At 55.3% G+C, this 12,426-nt stretch overlaps 1 protein-coding gene across 12 annotated transcripts in view; it reads left to right on the forward strand.

Moving 5' to 3' along the window:
- The window catches only part of DLG1 (discs large MAGUK scaffold protein 1), a 56,053-nt gene that overhangs the window by 12,718 nt on the left and 30,909 nt on the right, over positions 1-12,426 (forward strand). For 3 of the 12 annotated variants that reach the window (XM_039341547.1, XM_039341549.1, XM_039341553.1), the window contains exons 5-10: positions 6,728-6,823; positions 9,436-9,489; positions 9,626-9,676; positions 10,401-10,525; positions 11,744-11,913; positions 12,250-12,389. In XM_039341547.1, coding sequence (XP_039197481.1) covers positions 6,728-6,823; positions 9,436-9,489; positions 9,626-9,676; positions 10,401-10,525; positions 11,744-11,913; positions 12,250-12,389 — 636 coding nt within the window. Of the gene's footprint in view, positions 1-2,786; positions 3,122-6,727; positions 6,824-9,435; positions 9,490-9,625; positions 9,677-10,400; positions 10,526-11,743; positions 11,914-12,249; positions 12,390-12,426 lie in introns of those variants that run through there. The other 9 variants (XM_039341548.1, XM_039341550.1, XM_039341554.1 and 6 more) reach the window with 5 other exon arrangements.

A 12,426-nucleotide genomic window follows, 5' to 3' on the forward strand; every position in this document is an offset into this window, starting at 1 on the left:
TGTTCTGAATATCCTGCCAAGGGCTAATGGACTTTCTCGGGCACTTAGATTTTAAGATTTCACGTTGTTTACTTACGTAATCTTATGAAATCTTCCGCCAGGCTTTTGGCCTGAGTTCTGGAAGTTTCTAACTTGAGGACTCCAGGAAGGAGTTGCTGCATCCCAAGTCAGTCCTTCTGGGTGCCATGGCTGCCAAGCGACAGGAGAGGAAGACCTTAGAGGACTTCAGAGCGATTTGAAAGCCAGCTGGGTGTCTTTGGGCCAGTCCTTTTCTCTCGGCCCAACTCACCTCGCAGGGTTGTTGTTGAAGGAGGATTAGGGGGAGGAGGAGGAAGGAGGATTAGGTGCGTTTGCCACCTTGAGTGGTTTATAAAAGTAATAAAGGCAGGGGAGAAAGAAATAAAATGCCAGAAGTCATTGTGGATTTGTCAAGATTTTAGTCTTGCTACATTAGCTTTATCAATTTTTTTGGGTCTGGAATCTTCCTTTGTAGGTTGTGGGAATTCAGAAGATGGCAAAGCTTTAAACATCCTTTACGTCATTCTGATTAAGCAACTAAACCAAAATGGGATGGACTTAGAAAGATGCTTGTCGGCTGGCAAAGGAATATTGAGAGGATAGTACAGATTTGGTGCTTGGGTTTTCGGCCCGTTCTGTGGGCGATTCAGTGAGACGGGCAGAGGGAACGCGTTCGCCCAGGGTAAAAATGACCAGGCCTTGGCTGGGGCTCTTCGCAAAGGCTTCGCCCCACATCCCGGGGAGGAGTCTTCAGTGCAGCGGTTTAGATATGGGGGAGAGTTTGCAATAAAAGGCAGTCCTCACTTACCGGCAACAATTGCGACCAGCGACTTTGTTACTAAGCTCCACGGTTGCCAAGCAAAAAAAAAAAAATGTGATCACGCTGGACTTAAAACGACGTCACTTCCACTTCTGTTAAGCGAACTCCTGCGGTCATTAAGCAAGGTATCACACGGCCATAAGTGGTGATGTCATTTCTGCGTCCTCCGTTAATTCATGATAGTCGCTAAACAGGGCAGTTGGTAAGCGAGGACTAACTGTAGCCTGTGTTAATATTTGTTGAAGCCGGGAGTGTTGGTAATTCCCTTGTGGGTGTAACTCCTCCATCAGTTCTCAGGTGCTGCTGTTGCCTCCCTCTGGATCGGGCCCCTTTGCCCTCTGGCTGCACCTGGCTGGAATCGGCTGCTGGCCAGTTGTGCCCAGCTCTGTTGGTCTGTTGATCTGGCCGTTCTTTTGAGGGCCTCCAGGGAGCCTCCGGTTCCCCTGCTCTTCCTGCTAGTCAAGTGGGTGGCCGTTGTGACCCTGGCTCTTTATTGCAACTGTGTGTGTATGTGTGTTCTTTGATGTTTTGAGACAGCTAGTGTCCTCTTTGTCTCTGTTTTTGCTGGTTGCAATCCTTGTGGTTAACTTTGCTTTCCCCAGATTTTTCAAGGGTGTGGGCCACTATGATACCTGGTGGCTGACGGTGTTGTATTCTCGTGTATTTTTTATGTTTGGGAATATTATTGTACCTACTGGGTCCTGGGGTATTTTTCTCTTGTTTTGTTTCCTACTGCCTCTCTGAATGATTGGGGGGGGGGGGAGGCAAGAGTTCCTCTTGAATATATTTTGGATATCCTGTGGTTAATTTTTGCTTTTGGAGTGTTGTGGCTGATAAGATCCTCATTGGCTTCATTTTGCGGGGCTGCTCTTATAAAGGGGCCAGTGGGCTTCGGGTCTTGGATTGTGACATACCGTCTCTTGAGAACGGAGGCACCAAGTTGAGCTCTCGCAGGGCCAAAAGCGTTTAAAATGCCTGAGAACAGATCAAAATGCAGAACTATCGTAGACAAAAGAAAGCCGTTTATTGTCCGCCCATTTCACTTCTAGTGCTTTACATACAGAAGACAGGAGAAAAAGCTGTAAGGATTTTGAACGTTGTTGCGCTACGAACAGAACTCTGCATTTAATATCCATCACTGGGATTCCTGCAGAAGGCCTGCTGGTGTATCAGAAATTCTTGTGTTCCTGTTGTGTTTCGATCTATCCCGATCCAGCTGTCGGGGCAGAAGCATCCCCTCATTTCTCCGTAGTGGACTTATTTTATTTCTTCAAAGCGCTTTGTTCCCTGATTTCTAAAAGTCTCATGGGTGACTTTGTTAATCGGCCTTGCCTGCTTGCTGCCCCGAAGTGGTGGGTTGCAGCCGTGGGTGGCCCTTCCCCTCAGGCAAATGGAGTCAGGAGCGCTCCTTCTACAGCGAAGGGTGTGGGAGGCTCTGATCAGAGCCACACTCAAGCTGCAGTGTTGGTGCCCCAGCGATCAGACCTTGTGTGTCCAAGAACCCTGCTCAGTAAGGAAGATGGTGGGAAAGAGTAGGGGCTTCAGAAGATCAGGAGGGGTCTGGCAGGAGGAGGAAGGGGAGGCAGCTCTGAAAGCTACTGTGCCAACACCCAGGCAGCCCCTGGGCAGCAGCAGCAGCAGCAGCGTCTTTGTTTTCCAAGACCGGCTGGAAGGAGCTGGGAGGCCCTCCCTGGGATGGCAGTTCCCTGGTTCCCGGGCATCCCCATAGGGACTTGTGGGGGGAGGAGAGCTTGGAAGGGGCAGCCCTTTGGTCACCTGCGATAGGCCGCCTTCCCTCCGTGGACCTCCTACTCAATGCTCACAGCAGCAGGAGAGCCTGAGGGGGGGGCAGGAGCAGCGGACAGCTCCTGGGGGGCCACGGGGAATGGGCGGGCTGGCTGGCTTCCTGCCTGCCTCTGCTCAGTGATGCAGCCGTTACTCCGCCTGTGCTCAGCTGTTGCTGCTCCCTCCCTCCCTCCCCACTGGGTGGGCGGCAGGAGCCAGCGGGCTCTCCTCGCAGCCACCTGCCTCCCTGGTGCAGGGATGAACTACATCTTTGGAAACAGCTCTCTGCTCCCCTCGCAGGCCGGTCGGAGTGGCCCCCCAGGGCCCGGCCAGGGCTCGGCAAGACCCAGACCGAGATTCTGGGCCAGGAAGGGCTCTGCGGAGGAGGATCTTCCTGGGGTCCAGGAGCCCTGGCGCTGGCCGCCCTTCCTGACCTCCTTGGCTTGCCTACAACCCTTCCTGGACTGCCTGGCGGTCGCCCCCGGCCCCTCCAGCCAGGTAATGCCCACCCGCTTGAGCTTTGTTGGTTCTGGAGAGCAGGACTGGCGGGACGCCTGGGGGTCCGGAAGAGCCTTTTGCCAGGCTTGGGATTCTCTCTCTCTCTCTCTCTCCCTCCCTCCCTCCCTCCCTCCCTCCCTCTCCTTCCTTGTGGCAAGCGTGGGGGGCCAGACTGCCCGTGGAGGGCTCACAGTTTTAGACTCAGCTGGGCCAGAGCAGCTGGACCTTAAGGCCAAGGGCCCTATCCCACTGCGGGAGGGGAGGGGGGGAAAGGGGCTGGAACATTGCATAGGAGTGAAGCAGCGGAGCTGGCTGGTCTTGGGCTGGTTGGAAGAGCCAGCCTGCCAGGATGGGCTTCTGGGTAAGTCCTGCCAGATGGCAGACTCCAGGCCCTTCAGAAGCTTGCGGGATAAAGATCAGACCCCCTTCTGAACAGAAAAGAGTCTGCATGGGAATGAGCCTGGCGGCAGCTTGACCCTCACCAGAGGCAGCTGCTGCTCCTGCTGCTGCTTTGGAGAAAGGGCGGAAAGGGCTTTGCTTGCTTGCTTCTTGCCTGTTACGGTTGCCCCCCCCCCCGCTGCTTTCTTTGAAGGAAAGAGAAGCGGCCCATTGCTCCCTCTCTTGAGGCGAGTTTACTTCCCATCTTTGGTTACGATCTGCAAGGCAGCTCTAAAGAGCAGCTCCCAGGGTGAGACCGGCCCTTTGGCAGAGGACGGTGTGGCAGCACTTGGGGCCTCCTCCATCAGTTCCCTGACAAACCTCCCAAATCCCCTCCACCTCCGGTCGCCACGCTTGGCCTCGGCTGGAATGTTTTGGTCACATTTTGCAAGCGGCACTTGCCTCTGCCCTCGGTGGGCCCGGGGCCCTCCTGCCTCTGGGAAAGCCTCTGGCTTTGGCGTTTCTCCTCCGGCCTTTGGCTGCCCCTCTGTGGTCTTGCTGCGTGGCTGTGCGATAGTTGTGGCTTCAGCTTCTGCCAAGAAGTTCGGAGGATGTTGAATTCGGTTGGACCCTTGGGGGCCCCTTGGGGGAAGCTTGGTCAAACCTTGGGGTGCAATGGGCTATGGTGCCTTCTGGTTAGAGGCCCCGGGGCCCATGTAGGATATGTTTATTGTTCTTCCGTACCGCTATATTTCTGGCATGGCTTCTGGCATAAGAAACAACCTATAAATCACCCATGGTAAATCAAGGTTTAGTAGCCAATTTAAACTGGAGCCCTGCTGCTGTACTAATAGCAGATCAGAGCCTCGGTGCCTCCTGTCCTAGCTAGAAGCAGCCTCGACCAGCTCCGGGAAGCTCTTTGGGAGAGCATCGTCCTCACCCGCTCAGGCCAGAGCGAGACGTGACAGGCCAGACGCTTTCCAGAGAGACCTTCAATACAGTGGGGCCACAGCAGAGAAGATGGAGACACCAGAAGTTTCCTCTGTAATGAATGTGTTGAGTGGGTTGATTCCAGCTGGAGCTTTCTAGCATTGGAAATAAGGACCTCTCTGAATGGCACTGAAATCCTTTTGGCCACCAATGCAGGGTGTGAAGCAATTAATGTTCTTGGCAACCAGCACTAGCTGAGCGAAGGGGAGCGGCAGTCCAGCCCTGGAACAGTCCTACTCCGAGGCAGAAACCCTCCATAAGAGGCGACCTCACAGTAACTGTACTCATTACAAACGGGTTCAAGGCTTAAATCAGACTAGTTTTTCAAGGTGGTCTTAAATGCATCATTGCTAAAGAATTCATATTTTCTTACTGGGTAAAAGATATTTTGAAGACATGTTTGTACACTTGAATATCCTGCAAATACAACATTATGTATTCATGATGCCAGTATTGCTTATGTGCAAAAAGAAAAATAAAAAAACATGTAAACAAAATCCTTAACAGAAGTTAAGGAGCTAGGATTGCAAGACATCCGGTACCGGAACTGTGTCGAGGTTTTAAGGCTGCTGAGCTGGGATCTAATTTCCATCGTGCTCCTGGCTCCAACTTGATTCCCCGAATCGCGCTGTGAAGGCTTTTGGTTGCCAGGCCAGAGCTGGCAAATTCTTGTTCTTCCATTTGAAGCCACGACAAGGAGGTGATGCGCTTCTCCTGTCGAGGATGCCCGGTGAATCTGACCTAATAGGTTAACTGTTTTGTAATTTTCTTTATCGTACTGAGTTGCCGATTGTGGCAGGAGGAATTATTCTGAGTTCTGAGTGAAGAGCGACCAGTTTGATTACCTAGCTGTGCTTCATTTCTTCAGGAAACAAAACAACACTGTTCAGTCTATGGAAACAGATTTGCTCCCTTGGCAGTCACAGGGAGCAACCCTGATGGGGGCATTCGCCTTGGAAAGCTTAAGTGGCTGAAGAAGTGCTCCTGAGCTGCGGTGGAGTGCTGGAAAGAGACTCTCCTGGGCCCCATATTGCCTGTTCTGCATTTTCATTAATCAACGGTCGCCAACCTTTCCGGCTCGGCAGACTGGCGGAGGCAACGGCAAGGGGGTGGGATGGGGGGGGGGGAGAATGACCACTTTCACAAATGCAGCTTCGTGCAGGCGTGCTTGCCCACCTTTTCTGCTGCCCGGTTCCGTTAGGGACATCTGGCATAGATGGAGGGGGACATCATCGAATTGGCAGATAACACAAAACTAGGGAAGTCTGGGCAGAGTTTACCAGTTGGCTGAAATGAACAAGAAGGGCAGGCAGAAATACAGTATCTTGGGGTAGGGGGGGAAGATAAGAGACCTGGTTTGGCAGTATAGTCTGTGTGAAAGGGTGCCCAGGAATCAAACGAGTCAGCAGCATGTGAAGATGCACCTGCTAACAAGCCGGGTTCAGCTGGGGTACATTCGCAGGAGCACAGAATCCAGTCTCGGTCTGGTCTGTCCTGGCCAGACTTCCTCTGGAAGGCCAGTCCCAACCTTGGGCAACAACACACTGGTGGGGCTTCAGAAGAGGCTGGATAAAGGACCCCTGACCAGGCGCTGTGAGGAACAGCTCAAGGCCCTGGGAAGGAGGCCCTGAGCTGGCAGAAGAAGGGCAGACCTTGGAGACTTAAAAGCTGGGGGCTCCTTTGTGTTGAGAGTGGGGAGGGTCTCTGTTGCCCTGTGGGGAGGGTTAGGCCTCAGGCCACTCAGGTGACACTGCAGATCAGATACTAGGGAGCTTTTCTTCTTGGTGGAGACTGCCAACCAGATTGCCTCTTGGGTGGGAGGTCTCCAATATCTCTTCTCCCCCCCTCTTTCCCCCCCCAGGTCTGCAGAGAGACCATCTGCCCCAGACCCTGACCTGTCCTGCCTGGAGCAGGAGGGGTCTGTGTGTGGGAGGGTCATTTCAACTCTTGTCGCTCAAGGGGGGGGGGGTTTGCTGTGTTTTTGTGCAGCAAAAGCCAGAAGGGACCATTTTTGTCTGAGCTGGGGTGCTCTGGGGGCTGGGTCTTTCCCAAAAGGGGCAATCGGAGTCCCATTTTGGGTCAGTAAGGCTCCCCCTGCCCATTTCTTGGGCACGAGGATTCGGGCTGCTTTCGGGCCACGGAGGGGCCCGGAAGGAGGGCCCCTCCCCCCCAGCAGTTGGCGTCTGGGCCCGCCTGCCGTGGCTCCCACCCTTGACTCCTTTTCATTGCTGCTTTTAGACGCCAGAAGCTGCTGCTCCTTCTCCTCCTCCTCCTCCTGTCTCTGCTCTGCCAGTTCCTGCCGAGGCTTCACTCGTCCCATCTTCCATCTCTCAGGTTTTTATTCCTTTAATGCCATTTTCACACTGATCGGTGGTGGGTGCTTCGTTTGTGTGGTCACCCGCGGACAGGGCTCCTTCAGCTCAGCCCGGAGGTTGCCGCCTTTCCCTCCTGCGCTAGGAGAGGGGCCCTGCGGGTGGGGGGGAGGAGGAAAGGGTGAAGGAAGGGGGGGTTGTGTGTGTGGTCTGGTTCACCCCAAGAATCTACTGTACAGGTAGTCCTCAGCTTACGACCACAATTGAAAACCAGAGTGTCTGTGGTTAAGCAAGGAGACTGTTAAGTGAGTCATGCGTGGCTGTCAGGTGAATCTGCCTTCCCCTGGTGACTTGGCTCGCCGGAAGCCGAGATGCGGCAACTGTGGTAAACACACATGCCGGTTGCCCGAATGTGGCCGTGGAGTTGCCGCAACGGTTGTGATGCAAGGAACGCTTTGTAAGTCCCTTTTTCCAGTGATTTTGAACAGTCACTAAAAGGAATGGTGGTAAGTGGAGGACTGCCCGTACTTCAACTGCTGAAAGGGGGGGGGGAGGGAGCAGCATTAGAGAGGAGATTTGAGGACGGCCATCGGCCTTCCCTGCTTCCCGGGTAGCATTAAAACAGCTGGATCCCCAGATCCCTCTGGACCACCCACGGTCCAATCCCCCTTTTATCTGGCTCTGCACGTTAGGTGACCACAGCTGGGGTCCTCTGGAGTGAGGCAGGGCGGAAGGACGTGGGGCTGGTTGGGGCAGCTGCCTGGTTCCCTGGTTTGTGCCTGTGCCGTCATGCCGGGAACCTTCAGTGTTGGGGGGGGGGCAATTCTAATCCAGTTATCCCTGTCTAGGTCCACTCTGGCCCTCCTGCCCCGCCACCCTCCCTCCCCCTCGGCCACCCAGGGGCTTCGTCAGCTCCGTCCTCACACTGTCCAGGCTGTTATTCAGTTGCTTCTAAAATGCTGCTTGGGACGGTTGATTGATTGACCAGATGGAGTGCACATTTTGTTGTTGTTTCTAAGCACCGCCCAGTGTGCTGTTGATAAAGGCTGTGAACCATCTAAGATAAATTTGGACTGCTCTTAGGCAGAGATCGGTGGGCAGAAGGCTCACCTTGTCTTGGTCACTGAGGCTCGGCCTTCCTGGCCAGGTGAGCAGGTAGGCAGAGCCTCGGCTTTTCTTGCCCCTGTGCCAGAAAGACACCCCAACGCAGCCTTCAGGGGCCCCACCGGGAGTGGCAGAGATGGGCCCTCCAGGTTCTCCTCTGGAAGGCGCACAGAGCTGCAGGTGACGCAATGTTGGCCGAGGCAGCCGGTGCCTTGCAAGAAAGCCAGACGGTTCGGAAAGGTTTCCATGGGTAGAACGGGAGCCCCGGCTGCGCTTGTGTGGGCCATGCAAGGAGTCGTATCCCCTGGGGGGTGGGGGGCACGGGGCTCTGGCCGTCTCCCCTCTGCCTCCAGACGCAGAGCCGGCTCAGAGAAAGGCTGGGGCCTCTCTAGAGGGCTGGGGAGGATGCTCTAGTCCTGTGGTGGGGAACCTACGGCACGGGTGCCAGAGGCGGCACTCAGAGCCCTCTCTGTGGGCACGCGCGCCGTCGCCCCAGTCCTAGGCCTTCAGCTGGGTTTTATAAAACCTTTTCGCTTTAGGCCGCCGCCGCCGTGTGCAAAAAAAAAAAAAAGGTTCAATCAATCAGTCAATTTCAACTTCTCATGGGAAAAAAAAGATCTTGCAAAGTTGGAATTGATTGATTGAACTTTTTAGTCTCCCCCCTAGTCTGCCACCACAGCCACGCCCACCCAATGGGCCACGCCCACCCAGCACCCGACAATGCATAAGGGGGTTTTGGGTTGCAGTTTGGGTACTTGGTCTCTAAAAGGTTCGCCATCACTGCTCTAGTCTGGGGGGGGGCAGGGGGGTTAGAGAAAGGAGTCGAAGGTGCAACATTGTCCCTGCTTTAATCATGCCCCCCCCCACAAAGGACTGTGTGCAGTTCGGCCCTTGAAGAGAGGCGGAGGAATGTGGGTGTGCTCTTAGCCTTGAGAAAAGATGGGCGGGGTGTGTCCAAAAGCCTGCCTGGTGGAGAGGGTCCTGGGGGGGGTCTCCTTCAGGGCAGACGGCTCAGAATCATGGGGCCCAGGCAGGAAGCCAGGCAGAGTCGATGGAGCCTTCGGCAGGAGGGAGATGAGGGGCTCGCCTTTGCTCAAAGGAGGCTTCCTCCACGAGGATTTTGGGAAGAGCCCGCCCGGGAGTCTTGGGGGGACAGTTAGCCGCACCTGCTGGGGCTGGAAGGGGGCTGGTCTGGGGGGCAATGGCAGGAGGCCTTGTTGGGTTTGACCTGAACCTGGCTGGGTTTTCTGGCTTTCAGCCCCCCAAATAAAAGGTGGAGTTGGTGAAGCTTTGGGATGTGGCAAATTCTGAGATCTCTGAAGTTCTTTTTTATTTTACTTTGGGCAGAGATTTCGGGGGGGGGGGCAAGGAGGGCAGTGGGATGGGGCTGCATGGCTGACCAGTCCAAGAGCTTGAGATGGAAGTGCTGCAGCAGCAGCAGAGAAAGGGTCCAGGAATAAGGGGGATGTAAATTGGGGCGGGGGAGTGTCATATTTCTTTTAATCTGGCTTTTCATTTTTTACTTTCCAGGCAAATCCCCCTCCAGTCGTGGTAAACACAGAAACTCCGGAGACACCAACTTACGTAAGTTTCTCTCATTGAGACTTAGAACCAGCCCTGTATTTGTATCCCACTTAGTATCTTACTCCTCTCTTAATCTGGAGTCTTCCTGTTGCTGCAAGTTTGTCCCATTTTTGGCATGTTTTGTATGTTCCTGTAGGTCAATGGCACTGATGCAGAGTATGAATATGAAGAAATTATGTTGGAAAGGGTAAATATTTGCTCATGGAGTGAGTTAATTCATTCTGCTGCAAGTTAGAATTCTGCAGCCCTGGGTGAGGAGGAAAGGTGTCTGCCACCCCTCCGTTTCTCCTCCTCAGTGGCTCCTGCTGGTCTTCACTGCTCAGTGTGGCTCCTGGAGCTCCATTCTGCTGGTTCCAGGCTCAGGTTTCCTGCCTTCCTTAACCCAGTTAATCTGGCCGTGCCAAAGCCAGGATGGGTTTTTTGATTACCTCTTGGCATAGACTAACTGGCTGTTGACCAGCTCCTCTGGAATGAATGGTCAGTTCAAACCAGCAGGTGGGATCTGATTGCCAAGGGAAGCTGTGCGCCCCATTTCCTGGCTGGCAAATGGAAATCCCCCTCCTTTTTAAACAACACCCCCAGGGTTTCATCAACCAAGGTTTCAAGCTTCCACAGGTTCAGCCCCCCCAGCCGTGGGCTTGTGAGTTCCTGGGGCGGGAAGGAGGCAGCAGGTGGTTTTCCATGTTGGGGCAGCAAGGAGACAAGACCGGCAGGACGAGGCCGGTGTGGGTGCCAGTTCTCTTGCCAGGCGAGGGGGGCTCCTGAGCTGCGTGCTTCCCCCTCCCTGTTCTCTCCCACGGGGACGGCCTGCCTTCCATCCTTCCCTCAGGCCCTCCCGGACCGTCCCCCTTCAGGACGGGCACTCGGCTACCCAGGCGCTCCAGCATGGTAACCAGAGGCTGCTGTTACAGGGCAATTCCGGACTGGGCTTCAGCATCGCAGGCGGTACTGACAACCCGCACGTGGAGGATGACTCGGGGGTATTCATCACCAAGATCATCCCAGGAGGGGCGGCTGCCCAAGACGGGAGGCTACGGTAGGCATCTCTTCCTCCAAGCCATTCCTGCAGCTGTGGCTTCCCGTCAGGTGTGCAAGGAGCAGCTGGGGGGTGGTGGCTCCACCTGCCTCAGTGGCGTCTCTCTCTGATGGGTGGTGTTCATACAGCACACTGAACCTGGTTATTGAACTGATCAGTTTTTCTGGATTTGCACAGTAAAGACACAGCTGCATTCACCGAGTGTCACAAAATGATACGTCACTTGGACCGCAGACATCAGAATCCGCCAGACCAACTCGGGGGGGGGGGAGTTTGGTTTTGAAAAAAATCAGCAGCTCTTCTAGCCAGGAAGTTCCCCGAGACCTTTTTTAAAAATTGAATCCCTTGCTTGGCCTGCACCCGGTTTCAGGGGAACCGCTGCAGCCTCGTTTCCCAGAGGGCTGCTGTCATCCGTCTCTCTCTCTGGCCTTCTCTGTGACCAGCTCAGCTGTGCAGGAGCCCCGAGGCTTTCGTTGTTCTGCCCGAGGAGTCCAGAAACCGCCCCAGCTGCTCTACTCTGAGCCTGCTCCGGTTTGCCTGCCTGTCCAAGAACGAAGCCCAGAACCCCAGGCAGGCTCTGAGCGGCACAGAGCGCTCTCTGGCAGTCTGCATGCGGCTCTCCTGTGAAGGCAGCCCCATCTGGAGTTGGCTCCAGGGTGACTCTGCTCTGACCCGTTTTTTCTTTAGCTTTCAGTGTCATTTGCATCCTTTCTGTCCCATTTTGGAATGCTGCTCTAGAGAAACTGCAGAAAGCACTTTCACCTCCCCCGTTGCTTGACCGGCTTCCTCCGAGTTCTCTGGCCATTCCTGGCTGGCCTTCCCTTGGCTGGCTACAGCCAAGCATTGCGGCCAGCTTTTGTTCTCTGCCTTCCATCTTCTTCCCCATTGATTGGGGGGGGGAGCCCCAAAGGGGAGACTGAACTCACCATCTCCGGGTGACTGGCCCAAATTCACCTGGACAAAGGAAGCAGGCAGCCCTAGCAGAGCAGGAAGGGAGGGAGGGATGAGGGTGGTCCTGGGCGGAAGCAGACAGAGGCCACTCCGGCTGGACCAGAGGGACTCCAGCTACTCTGCGCATACGGCAAGCAGCTTGGACTCCGTCTTTGATCGTCCTCCAGTCAGTCAAGCATGCAGATCTGCGCCTGGGAGATTTATGCTCCCCTACACACATGCACGGGGGCACGCGCTGAGTCTGGAAAACCTCCCCTCCCCGTGCAGGGTGAATGACTGCATTTTGCGAGTGAACGAGGTGGACGTCCGCGATGTGACCCATGGCAGAGCGGTGGAGGCCTTGAAGGAAGCGGGCTCCGTGGTCCGTCTGTACGTCAAGAGGAGGAGGCAGACCACGGAAAGGGTGGTGGACATAAAACTGGTGAAGGGGCCCAAAGGTTTGTGAGCGGCCCCTGCCGGGTGATGGCCCAGCAAAGAGGGGGTTTTGCGTGGGTTCTCCCCTTTCCCGCCCTGCGTGTGAGAGGTGCCCTTTCCTGGAGGTGGTGGAGGGGCCTCCGTGAGAGGAGCCCAGGCCGGGTCCCAGCGGGCGCCTTACCAGCGAGGCACAGCTGCTGGCGTCCCACCCTGGAGTTCCCCCTGGGAAGCCTCTGGGCGGGGTCCCTTCTGTCCCAGCAGAGGGTCCTGGTTCCCCGCCAGGGGGCAGAAGGCCCTGTGTGCATGCTTGTGCGTGTGTGTGGGGGGCCCCGGTGCTGACGGCCTTTGCTCTCCTGAAGCAGGTCTCGGGTTCAGCATCGCCGGGGGTGTCGGCAACCAGCACATTCCCGGGGACAACAGCATCTACGTCACCAAAATCATCGAAGGTGGGGCTGCACATAAGGACGGCCGGCTCCAGATCGGAGACAAGTTGATGGCTGTGAGTTTATATTTACTTTGGCTTTTTCCACTCTTCC

This window comes from Crotalus tigris, unplaced genomic scaffold (genome assembly GCF_016545835.1).
Source record: "Crotalus tigris isolate CLP2741 ecotype Arizona unplaced genomic scaffold, ASM1654583v1 scf7180000017765.3138416, whole genome shotgun sequence".
NCBI classification, from domain to species: Eukaryota; Metazoa; Chordata; class Lepidosauria; order Squamata; family Viperidae; genus Crotalus; species Crotalus tigris.